This window comes from Bombina bombina, chromosome 1 (assembly GCF_027579735.1).
Source record: "Bombina bombina isolate aBomBom1 chromosome 1, aBomBom1.pri, whole genome shotgun sequence".
NCBI lineage: Eukaryota > Metazoa > Chordata > Amphibia > Anura > Bombinatoridae > Bombina > Bombina bombina.
In genome coordinates this window covers 1,551,174,016-1,551,197,715 of record NC_069499.1, presented here as the reverse complement: position 1 = coordinate 1,551,197,715, position 23,700 = coordinate 1,551,174,016, and the positions used below count along the sequence as shown (strand labels likewise).

Here is a 23,700-nt window from a genome sequence, read left to right as displayed (position 1 = left end):
ATTTATTGGACTTTTTTTCCTCCAGAGATCATTTTATGTGACTCATATTTCGCTTATCCCCGTAATTGGTGACATTATTAGTTTTAATATATTTTTTATTGTTTTTAATTAGTTTCATTTGCTTGTTATTACTATTTATAATTGTATTTTTAGTATATTTTAGTATATATGTTACATGGATCCATGCTATCAAGTATATGTTTAATAAATGTCTGATAATCATTGATTTATTTGTTATAATCTTCCTTTGCCTCTAGTTGGCGCTCTCGGATTATTTGTTGTTTTTTGTGTTCTTATTAGGGTAAGCTAGATACCCTATATCCAGGAGCCATAAGGAAGTAGGTTGAGCGCTGTTAGATATTTTGTACACAGACTTAGCAGCTATAGCTGAAGTGTAAAAGGTGTTTGATGTGTGTTAAATCTTTAACATTTAAAGAAACAGTAACGTTATTTTTCTGTATACATTTTTTTCTATTTGTCTGTTATAGATTACAGATATCTAATATCCTTTTGGTTTAAATTATTATATAGTCCGCCAGTCTTTTTCTGTCTCTCATGTGTTGAGAGAACACAACATTTTTAGTTTTTTTGAGCCAATATTGTTAATTGAACAATGTTCAAAATATGCCGCAGTTTTTCTCCTCAGGTGTCCCAAAACTTTTTTATTAATAATACAGTGCCATGCTTTTCCTCCCAATTCCCTTGCTACAGGGAGAGCGCTAGAGGAAATGTAAAAATATCAGTGTGTATGGTTTCTGTCATGACTGTATCTATCCCAAATTTTCCCTCTCATAAGCTTGAAGAGGAGGAAACTTCGGTATCACCTTAGGGTAAGATCTTAGATTCAGACAGTGTAATTCCTTCCTCGGATGCTGAAGTTGTATACTTCTGATTTAAGCTAGAGCACCTCCGTTTACTATTTAAGGAGGTTTTAGCTACCCTGGACGACTCTGATACTACGGTCATAGTCAATCCAAAACAAGTTTTGTAGCGTGCCCTTCATGGCAGAAGTTTTTCTTGTACCAGATAGGGCTACAATGATTATTACTAAGGAATGGGAGAGACTGGGTATCCTTTTTTCTCCATTCCCTATAATACTAAGATGTTTCTCTAGCAGACGCTATCAAGGAATATTGGCAGACGGTACCCAAAGGGCAATTTCCACGCTAGCCAAGAAAGCTACTATTCCTATAGAGAATAGTTGTTCCTTTCAGGATCTTATGGATAAGAAGTTAGAGGGGTCGCTCAGGGGTTGCAATGACTTCCTGAGATTTGTATTGCTACTATCACTAGTGCTGCAGCATTCTGGATGCGTTGTCTGATTCTATTTGGACAGACACTCCCCTCGGAAACTATTCCAGGATAGGATAAAGGCCCTTAAGTTGGCTATCTCTTTTATTACAGAGCTTCCCTTCAGGTTATTAAGCTGGGAGTTAAGATTTCAGGCTTTGCCATTTTGGTCTGCAGAACCTTATGGTTAAAATATTGATCTGCGTATGTGTCATCGAAGTCTAGACTTTTGGCGATTCCTTACAACGCGAGTCCTTATTTGGGCCTGTTTTGACGGAGACATTTTCTGATCTTATGGGAGGTAAGGGACATTTTCTCCCTCAGGATAAGAAAAATAAACAAAAAGGACGTCAGAGTAATTTTCGTTCATTTAGAGATTTCACAGGAAATCCTTCCTCTTCCTCCTCCAAGCAGGAGCAGTCCAAGTTTTCCTGGAGGCCCGACCAGCCTTGGGAAAGGTGAAAGCAATCTGAGAACCCTAATATTGAGTCAAAGGCTTGGGTTCGAGATGTTCTAGATCCATGGCATCGTGTCCCAGGGATACAAACTAGTTCCAGACCTTTTTCTTCCAGGGGCAGGTTTTTGCCTTCATTTCTGTAGACTAGACAAAAGAAGAGGTATTCTTACACTTGTATGGAACCTCTCCAACCTGGGAGTGATAGTTACTGCTCCATTGCAGGAATGGGGTCTGGGGTTTTGATTCCAATCAGTTTGTGGTTCCCAAAAAGGAGGGAACCTTCAGACCAGTTTTAGATCTCAAGAGTCTAAAACAAGTTTTCTCAGAGTGCCGTCCTTCAAGATGGAATCTATTCGTTCCATTCTTCCTTTGGTCCAAGTGGGGCAATTTATGTCCATGGTGGATTAAAGGACACATTCCTGCATGTTCCCTTCCACAGGGACCATCACAAATTTCTAGGAATCTCTGCTGGTGGTGCTCCGTTTGCGGGGCATTGCAGTGGCACCTTATCTGAACGACATTCTGCTTAAGGCGCCTTCTTTTAAGCAAGATCACTCACGTAAATGTTATCTTTCCCGCGGTCTCTCTGACAGAAGGTGAAGTTGGAAAATAGTTCCAATTACAAAGGTTCTTGAGAACCTTTATAGATTCATTTTCTATAAAAAAATATTACAGGAAAAACAGGAAATCAAGGATTTTTTTACTTTTGCCTAGCACTTCAGTCCTTTCCACGGCCATCGGTGGCTCAGTGCGTGGAGGTAAGTAGACTGATGGTAGCGGCAACGGACATCATTCCGTTCGCCCATTTCTACCTCAGACTTCTGCAGTTAAGCATGCTCAGGCAGTGGAACTGAGATTATGCGGATCTGTCTCCGCGATTACAGATGGAGCAGGAATTGGAATGAGATCAGCTGGAATTGGAATTCATGGCATATCGGCAGAATGCTGAGCTTCCATGGTACGGGTCGAGATCAGGGGACCCTCACGCTGTTCTGATGAACGCTCTGGTGGTAGCCTGGAATTTCAGTTTTCACATACCTATTTGCTCTTCTTCCTCGAGTCATTGCTCGACTCAAGCACAAACAGGTGTCGGTGATCTTCAGTGCATCGGTGTGGCTTCGCAGGATTGGTATGCAGACCTGGTGGTCATGTCATCTCTTCCGCCTTGAAGATTTCTGGTGAGGAAGGTCTTTCTACTTCAAGGAACCTACCTTCATCCAAATCTAATTTCTCTGAAGCTGACTGTTTGGAGATTGAACGTTTATGTTAAGCGGGCACTTTCGGAATTGGTCATTGAGACCATGATTCAGGCTTGTAAACCTGTGACTAGAAAGATTTAATCCATAAATATGGCATAAATATCTATATTAGCGTGAATCCAAGGGCTACTCTTGGAGTAGAGTTCGGATTTCTAGAATTCTGTCTTTTCTCCAAGAAGAATTGGACAAGGGTTTTTATTGGCGAGTTCCCTAAAGGGTCAATTTCTGCCTTGTCTATTTTGTTATATAAACATCCGGCGGACGTCCCATATGAATAATCGTTTTGTCAGGCCTTGGTCAGGATCAGGCCTGTATTCAAATCAGTTACTCCTCCATGGAGTCTTTATTTAGTTTTTAAATTTCTTCAAGGGGCCCCGTTTGAGCCCATGTATTCCTTCGATATTAAGTTGCTATCTTGGAATGTTTGGTTTCTTGTGGATATTTCTTCTACTCGTAGAGTGTCAGAGCTCTAGGCATTACAGTGTGAGTCTCCTTAAATTCTTTTTCATTCGGATAAGATGGTTTTATGTTCTAAATAAGGGTTCTCCCTAAAATAGTTTCAGTCCGGAACATTAATCATGAGATTGTTGTTATTTCCTTGTGTCCTAAATTCTATTTACAGGCTACTAAGGTTTTTCGTCAGTCTTCTGCTTTCTTCATGGATTTCTATCGAAAACTTAAGAGTCAGAAAGCGACGGCCACTTCTCTTTCTTTGTGGCTGAAGAGTATCATAAGTTTTGTCTATGAAACTGCTGGACATGAATAGAATGGTTATAGACCAGAATTCTATTTCTCTGCCTCTAGGAGACAAATGTTTGTTTTGTGAAGAGGCTCAAGTAGTCCCTCCAGCTCAATTATGTTCTTTATGTTTATTCAATATGTTAAAATCTAAGTCTAAAAGATCTAAGGTTTTTTTTTAAAAAAAAAAAAAGGTTAACCCTTCAGAGCCCTGTATTTCTCATGACTCTTCTGCCCTTGACATACCTCAACTTTCTCCTCAGTCCCCGTCCCTAGTAGTTGCACCGGCAGTGCCCTGCAGCTCAACTCTGTCTCTTTCTGGAGGAATTTTTTTGCCAGGAGATTTTGCAGCACAGCTTCAATCGGCTATTTCTGCTGCGCTGAGCTCCTTACCTATAACAGGTAAGAGGAAGAGAAAAATTAAACATATTTCCTCTGACTTGGGAATCTCTTCGGAATTCGTTTGGCTGTCATCCGATTTTAATCCCCTAGGGGGCAGCAAACAACCAGAAATGCAGTCTTGTCATCAAAAATTGCCACAGTTCAATATATCCTTATGAAGTAGTTATTTAACCCCTTAATGACCACAATGTACCCTGTATGTCACTGGTCGTTAAGGGTTTTTTCAGGACATCATAGCACAAGTCTAGCAAGAAGACGCTATTAATACCCTCCCTCCAGCAGGCTTTGTGGAATAGAGCAGTCTCAACGCTGGTGGCAAGACCGCGCTATAAAACAATCAAGTCCCAAAAAAAGGCCAGTGACATACAGGGTACGTCGCTGGTCCTTAAGGGGTTAAACTATTTAACTTCCTTGTATTAATCATTTACAATTTTAATTATAGAGGGGATTATATAATGTCATTTTTCTGATTACTCCGATACCAAATACAAGTATGTTCCTAGTGATTATATTAATAAACAATTACACTATCAATCATTTGTTCTCCCCAGAATCACAGCATTCAAATATCCTGGCATATATTCATACAAACACAGCATATTTCCCATTCAGTGCACCTCTTTCTGAATGTATAGATTGATGCCCATAACCAACATTCATAGGACATCCTGCTGTCTGCAAAACAAAGAAATAATTGTTAAAAATGTCAAACATTAATATATCTATTTGTAGTATTTATCAATCTCAGCAAATATTTATCTAATATGTTGTTGTTTCAGATCAATACATATATATACATATATATATATATATATATATATATATATATATATATGTGTGTGTGTTTTTAATATGATCTGTGTATTTTAAATTATGAGGATTTAGACACAATTTCTTTATCTGAGATCTCGTTTCTTATGTGCTGTATGTAACTTGAGTTCAGATGTCTTCTCAACTGAGAATGTGTATCAGATCTCAGCAGGGATAATTTAGCACTTAGATGGTAAAAACTACAATTCCTTGAACATGTTTGTAGATCCAATCATTCCCACAGATGGGGGCCTGTGAGTTAATTACTCATCTTGGGCATGAAGCCCATATATGGGCATATACCTCTGGGGTTTTCAAAAATTCTAATATTTACCTTGAAGTGGTTCACTGGTCTTATCTTATACAAAGCTTTAAACCTTTTGTCCTTTCTTAAGATAACTATGACAACAATTCTTTTGATCTCATTTGGATGTATTGTAATCAGGAAGAAGGGGGGTGTCTCACCCAGCCTAGACCATCTCATATAACATTGGATTTTTAGCTTCAAAATGAAATATCGAATATCTATGATATATCTGTAGCTTATTTAATGTTACTTACAGGTACCCTGACAGAGGTGTTAGCTACTTTGGACGTTCCGGAGTCCAAACCATTGGAAACACCTAAGATTTTAAAACTAAACAGAGTTTATTATATTAAGTCCAAGTCTCTGGAAGTTTTCCCAGTTCCAGATCGTATGTCTGACATCATCACTAAGGAATGGGAGAAGCCGAGGATTCCTTTTTCTCCTTCCCCTAATTTTAGGAAAAGTTTCCAGTTTCTGACTCTCCTCTGGAGTTATGGAATACTGTTCCTAAGGTGGATGGAGCTATTTCCACCTTGGCTAAGAGAACTACTATTCCTCTGGAGGATAGTACCACTTTCAAGGACCCCATGGATGGATAATTGGAGGGGTACTCAGTCTTCTTGGCAGCCGGCTGCGAGTATAGCGGTTGTCGCTGGAGCCACCACTTACTAGTGTGACTCCTTATCTGATTTGATTTTGGAAGAAACTCCTTTGGAGGAGATTCAAGATCGAATAAAGGCTTTAAAATTGGCCAATTGCTTTATTTGATATTGATAATATACTGAATTGCTAATAATGTATAAATCTCTCTGGTTGATAAATTGAAGTTACATGAGATTATTTTGGCCTTGATAGTTGAATTATATCTCCTGGAAATTCTATTAGATTTATTGAGATTTAGTACGATTTGTATTGTAATATTTGATTCATATTTGTTTAACCAAACGTTGTTAAATAAGCCATATGTTGAACTGGTTAATGTTACTGGCTAATTATAAATTGTTCTAGTAAAATTCAATTGTGATATGTAATAGTTAATTCATTTTGAGTTAAGGTTAATTTCTAAATAATATTGTGGCCATATACAGGATAACAGACAATTTAATTGAATATTAATTAATCTAAATATTTATATAGCTTGCTTTATATCGTAATTCTATAATATAAAAGGCCAAGTGTGTTTGTCCGAAGCTGTAATGCGCAGTAGAGACAGCACGAGGACAATAACACCTGGCCCTACCCGATCTGCTGTTTGCGGCACGGTGCATCGAAAGTGGGCGAGACCGGAGATGTGGCTGGGCGCGGTGGGGGCAGGGCGGGCCTGGTAGGCGCAAGAGAGAAGGGCAAGAGATAGAAAGAGAGGGGGAGAGACAAAAAGAGATGGGAAAGAGCTAAAGAGAGGGGAAGAGAGAGAAAAAGAGGGGGGAGAGAGAGCAAAAGAGAGGGGAAAGAGCAAAATAGAGGGAAGAGAGAGCAAAAGAGAGGGGGACAGAGAAAATAAGAGGTGGAAAGAGAGAGAGCAAAAGAGAGGGGAAGAGAGAGAGCAAAAGAAGAGAGGGGGAGATGGGGAGAGAGAGCAAAAGAGAGGGGGGAGATAGCAATAGAGACGGGGAGAGAGAGAGCTAAAGAGAGGGATGGAGAGTGACAGAGCAAAAGAGATGGGATAGAGACAGAGCAAAAGAGAGGGGGGGAGAGAGAGCAAAAGAGATGGATGAGAGAGACCGAGCAAAAGAGAGGGGAGAGAGACAGAGCAAATAAGAGGGGGGGGAGCAAAAGAGAGGAATGGAGAGACAGAGCAAAAGAGAGGGGAAAGAGACAGAGCAAAAGAGAGGGGGGAGAGACCGCGCAATAGAGAGGGGGGAGAGAGCGCAATAGAGAGGGATGGAGAGACAGAGCAAAAGAGTGGGGGGAGAGACAGAGCAAAAGAGAGGGGGGGGAGAGAGAGAGCTGTGCTGCAAAAAATGGCCCGTGTAAACGGGCTTTAGGACTAGTATTGTAATAATCAATTAATATATATATTGTAATAGTCAATTAATATATATCATATCTGGTCATAACCAATATCCTATTTACTGCATAAATATAATCACTGTGTTTCTAAAAATTACCTGAATCAGAACTTAGGAATTATTTAAATTTGGGATTAAATATTAATATTTAATAATAATTTTATTGTCACTAATTGCTGGACATCTCAATAGTATTATTTCTTCTGTTAAGTGTGATCAGTCCACGGGTCATCATTACTTCTGGGATATTAACTCCTCCCCAACAGGAAGTGCAAGAGGATTCACCCAGCAGAGCTGCATATAGCTCCTCCCCTCTACGTCACTCCCAGTCATTCTCTTGCACCCAACGACTAGATAGGAGGTGTGAGAGGGCTATGGTGATTATACTTAGTTTTATATCTTCAATCAAAAGTTTGTTATTTTAAAATAGCACCGGAGTGTGTTATTACCTCTCTGGCAGAGTTTGACGAAGAATCTACCAGAGTTTTTGCTATGATTTTAGCCGGAGTAGTTAAGATCATATTGCTGTTTCTCGGCCATCTGAGGAGAGGTAAACTTCAGATCAGGGGACAGCGGGCAGATGAATCTGCATAGAGGTATGTAGCAGCTTTTATTTTCTGACAATGGAATTGATGAGAAAATCCTGCCATACCGATATAATGTCATGTATGTATACTTTACACTTCAGTATTCTGGGGAATGGTACTTCACTAGAATTACACTGTAAGAAGTACATTAAGCTGTTTAATAACTAGAAATTATGTTTAACGTTTTTGCTGGAATGTAAAATCGTTTTCATTTGCTGAGGTACTGAGTGAATAAATGTTTGGGCACCATTTTCCCACTTGGCAGTTGCTTAATCTTTTTCTGACAGTTTCTGTTCTCTCTCACTGCTGTGTGTGAGGGGGAAGGGCCGTTTTTTGGCGCCTTTTCTATGCATCAGTTATTTCAGTCAGCAGCTCATTGTATTTCCTGCATGATCCGGTTCATCTCTACAGAACTCAGGGGTCTTCAAACTTATTTTGAGGGAGGTAATTTCTCTCAGCAGAGCTGTGAGAATTATAGTTGACTGTGATAAAAAACGTTTATTCTGTAATTGTTTCCTGCTTTCAGAATTTGTTATCTTTGCTATTGGGATTAAACCTTTGCTAAAGTTGTGTTGTTTACAAGGATTGAGGCTATAACTGTTTCAATTTATTAATTTTCAACTGTCATAGATTTTCTGTGCTTCTTAAAGGCACAGTACGTTTTTAATATTATTCTAATTGAATTGTATTCTAAGTTGCAAGTTTATTTGCTAGTGTGTTAAACATGTCTGATTCAGAGGAAGATACCTGTGTCATTTGTTGCAATGCCAAAGTGGAGCCCAATAGAAATTTATGTACTAACTGTATTGATGCTACTTTAAATAAAAGTCAATCTGTACAAATTGAACAAATTTCACCAAACAACGAGGGGAGAGTTATGCCGACTAACTCGCCTCACGTGCCAGTACCTGCATCTCCCGCTCGGGAGGTGCGTGATATTGTAGCGCCGAGTACATCTGGCCGGCCATTACAAATCACATTACAGGATATGGCTTCTGTTATGACTGAAGTTTTGGCTAAATTACCAGAACTAAGAGGTAAGCGTGATCACTCTGGGGTGAGAACAGAGTGCGCTGATAATATTAGGGCCATGTCAGATACTGCGTCACAGGTTGCAGAACATGAGGACGGAGAACTTCATTCTGTGGGTGACGGTTCTGATCCAAACAGACTGGATTCAGATATTTCAAATTTTAAATTTAAACTGGAAAACCTCCGTGTATTACTAGGGGAGGTGTTAGCGGCTCTGAATGATTGTAACACAGTTGCAATACCAGAGAAAATGTGTAGGTTGGATAAATATTTTGCGGTACCGACGAGTACTGAGGTTTTTCCTATACCTAAGAGAATTACTGAAATTGTTTCTAAGGAGTGGGATAGACCCGGTGTGCCGTTCTCACCCCCTCCGATATTTAGAAAAATGTTTCCAATAGACGCCACCACACGGGACTTATGGCAAGCGGTCCCTAAGGTAGAGGGAGCAGTTTCTACTTTAGCTAAGCGTACCACTATCCCGGTGGAGGATAGCTGTGCTTTTTCAGATCCAATGGATAAAAAATTAGAGGGTTACCTTAAGAAAATGTTTGTTCAACAAGGTTTTATATTGCAACCCCTTGCATGCATTGCGCCGATCACGGCTGCAGCGGCGTTCTGGATTGAGTCTCTGGAAGAGAACATTAGTTCAGCTACTCTGGACGACATTACGGACAGGCTTAGAGTCCTTAAACTAGCTAATTAATTCATTTCGGAGGCCGTAGTACATCTAACTAAACTTACGGCGAAGAATTCAGGATTCGCCATTCAGGCACGCAGGGCGCTGTGGCTAAAATCCTGGTCAGCTGATGTTACTTCTAAGTCTAAATTGCTTAATATACCTTTCAAAGGGCAGACCTTATTCGGGCCCGGGTTGAAAGAGATTATCGCTGACATTACAGGAGGTAAAGGCCATGCCCTGCCTCAGGACAAAGCCAAAACTAAGACTAGACAGTCTAATTTTCGTTCCTTTCGTAATTTCAAAGCAGGAGCAGCATCAACTTCCTCTGCACCAAAACAGGAAGGAGCTGTTGCTCGCTACAGACAAGGCTGGAAACCTAACCAGTCCTGGAACAAGGGCAAGCAGACCAGGAAACCTACTGCTGCCCCTAAAACGGCATGAATTGAGGGCCCCCGATCCGGGATCGGATCTAGTGGGGGGCAGGCTTTCTCTCTTCGCCCAGGCTTGGGCAAGAGATGTCCAGGATCCCTGGGCGCTAGAAATAATATCTCAGGGATACCTTCTGGACTTCAAATACTCTCCTCCAAGAGAGAGATTTCATCTGTCAAGGTTGTCAACAATCCAGACAAAGAAAGAGGCGTTTCTACGCTGCGTACAAGAGCTCTTGTTAATGGGAGTAATCCACCCAGTTCCACGATCGGAACAGGGACAGGGGTTTTACTCAAATCTGTTTGTGGTTCCCAAAAAAGAGGGAACTTTCAGACCAATCCTGGACTTAAAGATCCTAAACAAGTTCCTAAGAGTTCCATCGTTCAAGATGGAGACTATTCGGACAATTTTACCTATGATCCAAGAGGGTCAGTACATGACCACTGTAGATTTAAAAGATGCTTACCTTCACATACCGATTCACAAAGATCATTACCGGTACCTAAGGTTTGCCTTCCTAGACAGGCATTACCAGTTTGTAGCTCTTCCATTCGGATTGGCTACAGCTCCAAGAATCTTCACAAAGGTTCTGGGTGCTCTTCTGGCGGTACTAAGACCGCGGGGAATCTCGGTAGCTCCATACCTAGACGACATTCTGATTCAAGCTTCAAGCTTTCAAACTGCCAAGTCTCATACAGAGTTAGTACTGGCATTTCTAAGGTCACATGGATGGAAGGTGAACGAAAAGAAAAGTTCACTCGTTCCACTCACAAGAGTTCCCTTCCTGGGGACTCTTATAGATTCTGTAAAAATGAAGATTTACCTGACAGAGGACAGGTTAACAAGACTTCAAGGTGCTTGCCGCACCCTTCATTCCATTCAACACCCGTCAGTGGCTCAATGCATGGAGGTAATCGGCTTAATGGTAGCGGCAATGGACATAGTACCCTTTGCACGCCTACACCTCAGACCACTGCAACTGTGCATGCTAAGTCAGTGGAATGGGGATTACTCAGACTTATCCCCTTCTCTGAATCTGGATCAAGAGACCAGAAATTCTCTTCTTTGGTGGCTTTCTCGGCCACATCTGTCCAGGGGGATGCCATTCAGCAGACCAGACTGGACAATTGTAACAACAGACGCCAGCCTTCTAGGTTGGGGTGCCGTCTGGAATTCTCTGAAGGCTCAGGGACAATGGAGTCAGGAGGAGAGTCTCCTGCCAATAAACATTCTGGAATTGAGAGCAGTTCTCAATGCCCTCCTGGCTTGGCCCCAGTTGACAACGCGGAGTTTCATCAGGTTTCAGTCGGACAACATCACGACTGTAGCTTACATCAACCATCAGGGAGGGACACGAAGCTCCGTAGCTATGATGGAAGTATCAAAGATAATTCGCTGGGCAGAGTCTCACTCTTGCCACCTGTCAGCAATCCACATCCCGGGAGTGGAGAACTGGGAGGCGGATTTCTTAAGTCGTCAGACTTTTCATCCGGGGGAGTGGGAACTTCATCCGGAGGTCTTTGCCCAAATACTTCGACGTTGGGGCAAACCAGCACCTGCGTGGCCACGCAGGACTTGGTATGCAGATCTGGTGGACATGTCATCCTGTCCACCTTGGTCTCTACCTCTGAAACAGGACCTTCTGATACAGGGTCCCTTCAAACATCAAAGTCTAACTTCTCTGAAGCTGACTGCTTGGAAATTGAACGTTTGATTTTATCAAGACGTGGGTTTTCTGAGTCAGTTATTGATACCTTAATACAGGCTAGGAAACCTGTTACCAGAAAGATTTACCATAAGATATGGCGTAAATACCTATATTGGTGTGAATCCAAAGGTTACTCTTGGAGTAAGGTTAGGATTCCTAGGATATTGTCTTTTCTACAAGAAGGTTTAGAAAAGGGTTTATCCGCTAGTTCATTAAAGGGACAGATCTCAGCTCTGTCCATTCTATTACACAAACGTCTGTCAGAAGTTCCTGACGTCCAGGCTTTTTGTCAGGCTTTGGCCAGGATTAAGCCTGTGTTTAAAACGGTTGCTCCACCATGGAGTTTAAACCTTGTTCTTAATGTTTTACAGGGCGTTCCGTTTGAACCCCTTCATTCCATTGATATAAAGTTGTTATCTTGGAAAGTTCTATTTTTAATGGCTATTTCCTCGGCTCGAAGAGTCTCTGAGTTATCAGCCTTACATTGTGATTCTCCTTATTTGATTTTTCATTCGGATAAGGTAGTTCTGCGTACTAAACCTGGGTTCTTACCTAAGGTAGTTACTAACAGGAATATCAATCAAGAGATTGTTGTTCCTTCTTTATGCCCAAATCCTTCTTCGAAGAAGGAACGTCTACTGCACAACCTGGATGTAGTCCGTGCTCTAAAATTTTACTTACAGGCAACTAAGGAATTTCGACAAACGTCTTCTCTGTTTGTCGTTTACTCTGGGCAGAGGAGAGGTCAAAAAGCTTCTGCTACCTCTCTTTCTTTTTGGCTTCGTAGCATAATTCGTTTAGCTTATGAGACTGCTGGACAGCAGCCTCCTGAAAGGATTACAGCTCATTCCACTAGAGCTGTGGCTTCTACTTGGGCCTTTAAGAATGAGGCCTCTGTTGAACAGATTTGCAAGGCTGCAACTTGGTCTTCGCTTCATACTTTTTCCAAATTTTACAAATTTGACACTTTTGCTTCATCGGAGGCTATTTTTGGGAGAAAGGTTCTTCAGGCAGTGGTTCCTTCTGTATAAAGAGCCTGCCTATCCCTCCCGTCATCCGTGTACTTTTGCTTTGGTATTGGTATCCCAGAAGTAATGATGACCCGTGGACTGATCACACTTAACAGAAGAAAACATAATTTATGCTTACCTGATAAATTCCTTTCTTCTGTAGTGTGATCAGTCCACGGCCCGCCCTGTTTTAAGGCAGGTAAATATTTTTTAATTTATACTCCAGTCACCACTTCACCCTTGGCTTTTCCTTTCTCGTTGGTCCTTGGTCGAATGACTGGGAGTGACGTAGAGGGGAGGAGCTATATGCAGCTCTGCTGGGTGAATCCTCTTGCACTTCCTGTTGGGGAGGAGTTAATATCCCAGAAGTAATGATGACCCGTGGACTGATCACACTACAGAAGAAAGGAATTTATCAGGTAAGCATAAATTATGTTTTTTGAGTGCACTACAGAGATTATATAACATTTTACTGGGGTGCATTACTTAAATTCTACTATATACATTGGAGGTATTGCTGACGATAATTATATTATTGTTATTTATTATTATTATTCATAATCCATAAACGGTACTAATATTTATTGGAATACACCTCTGAGATATTCTAATAAATGAAATAACTAATATTACTGGAGGACACTCCTGAGATGTACTAATAGTGCGAGTGAGAGTTCCTCAAATGCTGTTGTTTCTTCAAGAGGGTTTGGAGAAAGGTTTATCTGCTAGTTCTCTAAAGGGCCAGATCTCTGTGCTTTCGGTTTTGTTACACAAGAAATTAGCCAATCTTCCTGTTGTTCAGTCCTTTGTTCAGGCCCTGGTCAAAATCAGGCCTGTGTTTAAATGTGTTGCTCCTCCCTGGAGCCTTAATTTGGTTCTTCGTGTTCTTTAAGGGGCTCCGTTTGAGCCTATGCAATCTGTAGATTTTAAACTTTTATCTTGGAAAGTTTTGTTCTTGTTGGCTATCTCTTCTGTTCGTAGAGTTTCAGAATGATCTGCCTTACAATGTGACTCGCCTTATCTTATTTTCCATGCGGATAAGGCTCTTCTTTGTACTAAAATGGGTTTTCTTCCTAAGGTAGTTTCTGATCGCACTGTCAATCAGGAGATCGTAGTTCCTTCCTTTTGCCCTAATCCTTCTTCTCAAAAGGATCATCTACTTCACAACCTGGATGTGGTACGTGCCTTAAAGTTCTATCTCTAGGCTACAAAGGATTTTAGGCAGTCTTCTGCCTTGTTCGCGTTGTACGCTGGTAAGCGCAAGGGTCAAAAAGTTACTCAACTGCTCTCTCTTTTTGGCTGTGGAGTATCATTCGTTTGGCTTATGAGGAAGCTTGGCAGCAGCCTCCTGAGAGAATTACGGCTCATTCTACTTGTGCTGTCATCCTGGGCTTTTAAAAATGAAGCATCCATGGAACAAATCTGTAAGGCAGCTACTTGGTCTTCTTTACATACTTTTTCTAAATCTTACAAGTTTGATGTGTTTGCCTGAGGCTTCTTTTGGGAGAAAGGTTCTTCAAGCGATGGTGCCTTCAGTTTAGATCCGCCTGCCTTTAGTTCTCCCTCCCTGTCCATACTGTGTCCTCTTTAGATTGGGTTTCCCAAGAGTAATTGAACGGACTCGTGGACTCTCCATGCTATTTGAAAGAAAGCAAAATGTATGCTTACCTGATAAATTATTTTCTTTCCTGGCATGGAGAGTCAATGACATGCCCTGTAAGTCTATTTAAGGTGGAATTTCAGGCACCTATATACCCTAGTGTTCTCCTACCTTTCCTTTATTCCCTCGGCTGAATAACTGGGGGAGTATGGTAAGTGGGAGGATACTTTAGCTCTGGCTGGGGTGTTCTTTGCCTCCTCCTGGTGGCCAGGAGGTGAATTTTCCCAACAGTAATTGAATGGACTCTCCATGACAGGAAAGAAAATAATTTATCAGGTAAGCATACATTTTGTTTTTGGCTTTCCTTTAAGTATGATTAGTTTATCACATTAACCTTATTCTGGAGTCTTCCAGTTTGCTTTACTGTTCCTCCATTTGTCACAAATAGTTTTAGCAAGTAACTTACAGGTAAAAATAAATTTGAGCAGCTCAATTTCAATTAGTAATTTAACTGATTCCTAAAGAATACCAGTTGCACACCAGTAGTATGTGAAACAGTTCTGAATATTTATTTAAAAGAATTAAAAGGTCTGATGGGAATAAATATCACAGCCTGTGTTTTTAATTGTATTTTATATTGGCTCAGTGTCACCTGTAACCCTTTAAGTGTCTGCTGCTTTTTGTGACATCTCTAACTATTGGTCCCTTGGTCTAAGCATAAAGAGGGATCCTCAAAACTCTTGATACCTCATAATAAAAAGTATTTAGATCAATCAATAATTGCGGGGGGGGGGGGAATAATCCCCCCCCGTTACATTGAATTATGTATCAATCAGGTATGTCCCATTATAACATTTGAATGTTCTATCTATATAATATTTAACATATTTGGGAAATTTGAGGCTGTATTAGGCATATGTATGGAAGCTCAAAAACTATCAGTATTAAACAAAAATTATATTGGCCTATTACTAGTTTCAAATATTGTATCTTAATGGAACATGAAACCTTGGTATCTTTTGTTGAAATGCAAGTAGGTAGGAACATTAAACTCAGCATTTCATTTCCCCTTAAAATATTTAATTAAGGGGATAAATCCATTTGTTTTATCTGCTTTTGTTATAAACTTGTGCAGGTTCCCCTCCCTCCAGAGAATCTGAAATGTCTCCATCATATATAAGTTTAGTGACAAACCTGAGCCTACAATATTCTATACAGTGATTGGTTAGCTCAGGGCACACGCTCATTGACATATGTTTCTAATTGCCTATAGCAAAGGAACATGAATTCCACCTGGCTCTTCAAGAGATTTATCTGTGAACTGCTCTTCATATGCGCAATTCACAGGTTTTAGTAAAATTACTTTATTGCATGATTTTAAAACAGTCCTATGTAGTTCTTAATGGCAGATATATCCTATTTATCCTTTGAGTGCAGCAAGCTTTCCATTTGTACTGTCAACTCCTAAATGTTCGGAGAGGTAGGTTCCAGCCTCACATTGCCCTTTAATGGCCATAAATAATATCACAAAACATCTAACTTGTGTGCACATCATTTCATAAACATATCAAATAATAAATAAAAATGTTGTTGTTAAAGATGAGAGAATCATTAGTGTTTCTTTTGTGGATTCTAAACTTAGATAAAAGAACTGGTCACAGCTGGGCGAAATGTGAAAACGTATAGCGGAAACTAAACATCTGCTGAGACAATTGTTGACTTTACTGTTCATCCTGGAATTATTACATGACACGGCACATTGTTTTTAAGCAGATTTTATTTTGTTAAATACAACAGACCAGATATCTGGTGATTTGTTTAGTAACACAATATTAACATCACATAGGTCTGATCATGCCTGGTTATCGCCTGCATTGTAGATACAGCAGCACTATAGAGACAGGAATTCATTCATTTTTGGTTTTCATTACTAAGATGGCTAAGGTCCCTGCAACAATCTACAGTACATGGCTAATATCTATATATTGTATAGTAGCTGATGGTTCTGGTTAGGTGCTGCGCCTATAGAGGCTTGCAGGTTCAACTGATCCTAACCAATGTGGCCCAAAACATGACCACAGGGCATTCCCAGTTTGAGATAAAATGCATCCTCTCGCGTATGAGTCACCCAGTGTCCTGCACCTTTAAATCAACACATAATTAACTTAGATTGTATTTATACACAAGAACTGGACGACAGTAGGATTTTCTATGAAGAAGCAGTTTCCAGGCTCTTTATCATCAGTGTAAGGGTGTGGTACAGCTCCTTAGCCTGCAGAGAGCACAACAAGAGGTTAATGCATGTATTCCCAGAAAGATTTGCCTCTGGATTAAAAAGGATTAGTGATATTATATATGTAGAAAGGGACAGTTTACCCAAAAAAAGTCTCCCTTTTAATTTGTTCCCGATGACCCATTTGACCTGCTGGAGTGTATTAGACGTGCAATTCGTTTTGTTCCAAATCAAAATTCGGACCAAATTTGGGTGATTCGGATTTATCCAAATCTCTGAATCACCCTAGTAATGAAACTAAACTAATTCAAATTAATTTGTAAGAAAACATCCGAATTAGTTTGGATTCATTCGGTTTATTCGAATGGCCATAGTCGGACTTTCTGGACTAATCACAATTCATTTGCCTTTCCATATTTATTATAAAAAAACAAATAGCGATATTACAATTAAATATAGTGAGATATAACAGTGAAATAATTAATTATGTGTTGGTCGGAACATCTGAATCAACATAACATAACGAATTAATCCGAACATTAACAAACTTCCAAATGCATCCGAAACGAATGACTGCTATAACGAATCAATCCAAATGCATCTGAAACGAATGACTGTTATAACGAATCAATCCGAATGCATCTGAAACGAATGACTGCTATAACGAATCAATCCGAATGCATCTGAAACAAATGACTGTTATAACGAATCAATCCGAATGTATCGAAACTAAATAAATAAATTACTGAATCGATACAATATGAAACGAAACAAGATTTTCCGGCGTGCACATGTCTAGAGTCTATTAAGTTGTTTACAAATAGCTCCTTTACACTTATTTCTGCATTTGAAATAGCTGATTTAGCCTGTAGCATCCCCACATATACTGAAAGTTTTTAAAATTATGTATATGCTGACAAGCAATGTAAACACAGCAGAAGGAATTACACTCCCAGTGGGGTGTAGAAGAGATAAGCAATAACATGTTAATTTTATGTTTCTCTCTCTAAGAGCCTGATATTCAAATTCTTGCCGGAAGAAATCATGCAAAATCTTTGGGATTTTATTTAGACGTTATATTGTAATATAGGTGTCTCTCCTTCACATCAAGAACCCTGTATAGTGAGATAAATATCTTTCAAATTAAAATTTGTGTTCTAAATTTTTTTTTAGGGACCTCTCCATCCTAATGAGAGGTTTTCAATATCAGGCATTAAAGGGATAATCAACTAAAAAAATCAAAACTTATGCTTACCTGATAAATTTCTTTTTCTTTCTAATGACACGATGAGTCCACAGATCATCTTATTACTATTGGGAATATCACTCCTGGCCAGCAGGAGGCGGCAAAGAGCACCACAGCAAAGCTGTTAAATATCACCTCCCTTCCCTCCAACCCCAGTCATTCTCTTTGCCTATGTTAGAGCAAGGAAGTGGTAAAGTTAGGTGTTAAAAATAATAAAATCTTGCTGGAAGAATCTTCTTTCTAAGTGGTGCAAGATTGTGCTGCTTTGTCCTAGGGTGTAGCCATAGTCCATATCAGTCTCTTCAGTAGAGCAGTGGTGGCTGTAGAGCAATGGGAACTTGTGGGTTATAATCGTCACTGCGCCTCCCATATACTAATGCTGCCCTTTTTCCAAAGCCTGGGTAAGATTATTCAGTCTTTGCATTTTTTTCCACAGGTCCATGTGAGGGATCATGCCTCTTAAACCCAGTGAGCTGCCTTGCTGCCGGGCAGATTTATAAAGGTAAGTGCTTACTTTTTATTTTCTGGGAACGTTATACAGAATAAAAGATGGCACTTTAAAATAATTTAAACAAATTCTGGGACAAAAGAAAAGTTCTCCTATGACTTGGAGGATCTTTTATTACGGGCAGTAATAGCAGGCACGGGGGGCGAGGAGCAGGCTCAGAGGTGGTGTTTTTTACTTTAGTAATTATACAACAGCATTACTATACTTTGGCCGAATGGGAGGTTTTTTCTTGTAACGCCCATGATGGGCGGGGCTAACGGAAGCGGCAAATTTTCTTGCGCACTTCTCCCTTATACTTCCTGTGTTCCATAGCAAAGAAAGCTTCGTCACAGTTTTTGGCCGTATTACGGACTTCAATTGACAGAATAAGGAGGTTGAGTCCCGATCGTCTAACAGTGTATACACTCCAGTGTTAGTCAGGCAGTTAAGCACCTCAGCAAAGTTAAGCTGAGGTGTAGAGGTGTCCGGAGTATTTATTTCTTTCATGTAATTAACAAGAGTCCATGAGCTAGTGACGTATGGGATATACATTCCTACCAGGAGGGGCAAAGTTTCCCAAACCTTAAAATGCCTATAAATACACCCCTCACCACACCCACAAATCAGTTTTACAAACTTTGCCTCCAAGGGAGGTGGTGAAGTAAGTTTGTGCTAGATTCTTTGGATGTTGTTAGAGCTTTGAAATATTATGTTGAAGCTACGAAATCTTTCCGTAAGACTTCTAGTCTATTTGTTATCTTTTCCGGTTCTAGGAAAGGCCAGAAAGCTTCTGCCATTTCTTTGGCATCTTGGTTGAAATCTTTAATTCATCTTGCCTATGTTGAGTCGGGTAAATCTCCGCCTCAAAGAATTACAGCTCATTCTACTAGGTCAGTATCTACTTCCTGGGCGTTTAGGAATGAAGCTTCGGTTGACCAGATCTGCAAAGCAGCAACTTGGTCTTCTTTGCATACTTTTACTAAATTCTACCATTTTGATGTATTTTCTTCTTCTGAAGCAGTTTTTGGTAGAAAAGTTCTTCAGGCAGCGGTTTCAGTTTGAATCTTCTGCTTATGTTTTTTGTTAAACTTTATTTTGGGTGTGGATTATTTTCAGCAGGAATTGGCTGTCTTTATTTTATCCCTCCCTCTCTAGTGACTCTTGTGTGGAAAGATCCACATCTTGGGTAGTCATTATCCCATACGTCACTAGCTCATGGACTCTTGTTAATTACATGAAAGAAAACATAATTTATGTAAGAACTTACCTGATAAATTCATTTCTTTCATATTAACAAGAGTCCATGAGGCCCACCCTTTTTTGTGGTGGTTATGATTTTTTTGTATAAAGCACAATTATTCCAATTCCTTATTTTATATGCTTCGCACTTTTTCTTATCACCCCACTTCTTGGCTATTCGTTAAACTGATTTGTGGGTGTGGTGAGGGGTGTATTTATAGGCATTTTAAGGTTTGGGAAACTTTGCCCCTCCTGGTAGGAATGTATATCCCATACGTCACTAGCTCATGGACTCTTGTTAATATGAAAGAAATGAATTTATCAGGTAAGTTCTTACATAAATTATGTTTTTTTGCCTTTAAGTGTTACTTTATTATTTTGCAGAAAAATAAAGCAGTTTATTTTTAAAAATTTAAAGGAACAATAACATTTTTTTTTGTGGGGTATTTTCTTAATTAAATATCAGTTATTTATCTATTTATTCAGTTTGTTGGTGAATAAAGATGGATCAAGAGCCCCTGCAAGATGTTACGTGTTCTTTATGTTTTGATGCTAATGTGGAACCACCAATCCCTTTCTGTTCCTCATGTATTGAGAGAACTTTACATTACAGGGATAGACTTTTTTCTGAGCCAACATTGTCTAGGGCGGATGCTGTTCAGGAGTCTTCTGACAATGCTCAAGATATGCCGCAGCTTTCTCCTCATATGTCCCAAAATGTATCGTCTACTCTTCCAGTGCCCTGCGCTTCCTCTTACTCCATCTGGAGTTACGTTGCAAGACATCGCTTCCCTCATGTCCTCTGCAGTTTCTGATGCATTGTCTGCCTTTTCCATGCTGCAGGGAAAGCGCAAGAGGAAAAGTAAACAATCAGTAAATGAAGTTGCTGACACAGTTGTTGCTATTTCAAATGCCCCCTCCAAGAAGCCTGAGGAGGAGGATACTTCAATAGCATCTGAGGGTGAAATCTCAGACTCAGACAGTGTAATCTTTTCTGCTGATACTGAAGTTGTATCCTTCAGGTTTAAGCTAGAACACCTCCGTCTGTTACTTAAGGAGGTTTTAGCTACACTGGACGACAGTGACACCACGGTCGTAGTCAATCCTAAGAAATCCCAATCCAGTAAGCTAAACAAATATTTTGATGTACCTTGGTGGAGGTTTTTCCTGTACCAGATCGAGCTACCGAGATTATTGCTAAGGAATGGGAGAGACAGTGTATCCCTTTTTCTCCATCCCCTATATTTAAAAAGATGTTTCCTATAGCAGATTCTATTAAGGAGTCTTGGCAGACAGTACCCAAGGTGGATGGGGCAATTTCCACACTGGTTAAGAGGACCACTAGTCCCATAGAGGATAGTTGTTCTTTTAAAGATGCTATGGACAAAAAATTAGAGGGGTTACTCAAGAAGATGCATGTACACCAGGGTTTACAATGGCAACCTGCAGTGTGCATTGTTACTGTCACTAGTGCGGCGGCATACTGGTTTGGTGCGTTGTCTGATTCTATTAGGACAGACACTCCCCTTGAAGAGATCCAGGATAGGATCAAGGCCCTTAAGTTGGCTAATTCCTTTATTACGCATGCTTCACTATAGGTTATTAAACTGGGAGCAAAGCTTTTGGCTATTCCCTACAAGGGGAAGACCTTGTTTGGGCCGGGATTGGCGGAAATAATTTCTGACATTACGGGAGGAAAGGGTAATTTCCTCCCTCAGGACAAGAGAAATAAGCAGAAGGGACGTCAGAGCAATTTTCGTTCCTTTCAAAACTTTCAAAATAAGCCCTCCTCTTCTTCTTCCAAGCCTTCCTGGAGGCCTAACCAGTCTTGGAGCAAGGTAAAACAATCTAAGAAGCCTGCCAATGACTCAAAGTCAGCATGAAGGGTCTGCCCCCGATCCGGGACCGGATCTTGTGGGGGGCAAACTATCCTTCTTCACTCAGGCTTGGGTTCGGGATGTTAACGATCCCTGGGCGGTGGACATAGTGTCCCAGGAATACAAACTAGAGTTCAAAAGCTTTCCTCACAGGGGCAGGTTTCTTCTCTCAAAATTGTAGACCAGACAAAAAGAGAGGCGTTCTTACACTGTGTTCAAGACCTTTCCGACCTAGGAGTGATAGTTCCTGTCCCGAGACAGGAGCAGGGTGTGGGATTTTATTCCAATCTGTTCGTGGTTCCAAAAAAGAGGGAACTTTCAGACCTATTCTAGATCTTAAAAGCCTAAACAAGTTCCTCAGAGTACCGTCCTTCAAGATCGAAACTATTCGTTCCATTTTTCCCTTGGTTCAGGAGGGTCAATTTATGACAACGGTAGATTTAAAGGACGCGTACCTGCATGCTCCCATCCACAAGGACCATCACAAGTTTCTGAGGTTTGCTTTTTTAGACAAAACATTGCATTGCAGTGGTGCCTTATCTGGATGACATTCTGGTTCAGGCACCATCCTTTAAACAGGCAAAATCCCACACGGAAATGTTTTATATCCTTCCTGCGATCTCACGGATGGAAGGTGAACTTGGAAAAGAGTTCCTTGGTTTCAACTAAAAGGGTAGTTTTCTTGGGAACCATAATAGATTCCTTATCAATGAAGATATTTCTGACAGAAGTCAGGAAATCAAAGATTTTCAATTCTTGTCTAGCGCTTCAGTCCTCTTCTCGGCCGTCAGTGGCTCAATGTATGGAGGTAATCGGTCTGATGGTAGCGGCTATGGACATCATCCCGTTTGCCCGTTTTCACGTCAGACCTCTGCAGTTATGCATGCTCAGGCAGTGGAACAGAGATTATGCGGACCTGTCTCCACAATTACATCTGGAACAGGAGACAAGGGATTCTCTTCTTTGGTGGTTGTCTCAGGACCATCTATCCCAGGGAACTTGCTTCCGCAAGCCCACCTGGGTGATTTTGACAACAGACGCCAGCCTTCTGGGATGGGGAGCAGTCTGGGGCTCTCTAAAGACTCAGGGGACATGGGCTCAGTCGTAGTCTGTTCTACCCATAAACATTCTGGAGCTGAGAGCAATCTTCAATGCTCTTCTGATATGGCCTCATTTAGCCTTGGCCCGGTTCATCAGGTTCTAGTCGGACAACATAACTTCAGTGGCTTACATCAACCATCAGGGAGGAACTCGGAGTTCCTTGGCCATGACAGAGGTAGCCAAGATAATTCAGTGGGTTGAGACACACAACTGCTGCTGTCTAGGAGTGGACAACTGGGAGGCGGACTTCCTGAGCAGACAGACCTTTCACCCGGGGGAGTGGGAACTCCATCCGGAAGTGTTTTCCAGCCTGATTCTCAAATGGAGACAGCCGGAATTAGATCTCATGGTATCTTGGCAGAATGCCAAGCTTCCGAGGTACGGGTCGAGGTCAAGGGACCCTCAGGCGGTATTGATAGACGCTCTGGTGGTACCTTGGAATTTCAGTCTTGCATATCTATTTCCTCCATTCGCTCTTCTACCTCGGGTCATTGCTCGAATCAAATAGGAGAGGGCGTTGGTGATCCTCATTGCACCGGCATGGCCCCGCAGGATTTGGTATGCAGACCTGGTGGACATGTCATCTCTTCTACCTTGAAGACTTCCGTTGAGAAAGGACCTTCTACTTCAAGGGCCCTTCCTTCATCCAAATCTGGTTTCTCTGAAGCTGACTGCTTGGAGATTGAACGCTTAATTTTATCCAAGGGTGGATTTTCGGAATCGGTCATTGAGATCATGATTCAGGCTCGTAAACCTGTGACTAGAAAGATTTACCATAAGATATGGCGTAAATATCTGTATTGGTGTGAATCCAAATGCTACTCTTGGAGTAGAGTTAGGATTCCTAGAATTCTGTCTTTACTCCAAGAAGGTTTGGAGAAGGGTTTATCGGCAAGTTCCCTAAAGGGTCAAATATCTGGATCTGGAACAGCTGGTTGCCATTGTAACCCCTGGTGTACATACATCTTTTTAAGTAACCCCTCTAATTTTTTGTCCATAGGATCTTTAAAAGCACAACTATCCTCTATGGGTATAGTAGTTCTCTTAGCCAGGGTGGAAACAGCTCCTTCCACCTTGGGAACTGTTTGCCAAGCCTCCTTGACAGAGTCGGCTATGGGAAACATTTTTTTTAAATATAGGGGATGGAGAAAAAGGGATACCCGGTCTCTCCCACTCCTTAGCAATGATCTCAGAAGC

General features: G+C 40.8%; 1 protein-coding gene across 1 annotated transcript in view; it reads right to left on the bottom strand.

Annotated features, from left to right (window-relative positions):
* Positions 1–16,079: 16,079 nt before the first annotated feature.
* The window catches only part of MYO15B (myosin XVB), a 214,696-nt gene continuing 207,075 nt past the window's right edge, over positions 16,080–23,700 (bottom strand). Inside the window, exon 45 of the mRNA XM_053722137.1 lies at positions 16,080–16,592. Within this exon, the coding sequence (XP_053578112.1) occupies positions 16,530–16,592 (63 nt within the window). The 3' untranslated portion in view covers positions 16,080–16,529. The remainder of the gene's footprint in view (positions 16,593–23,700) is intronic.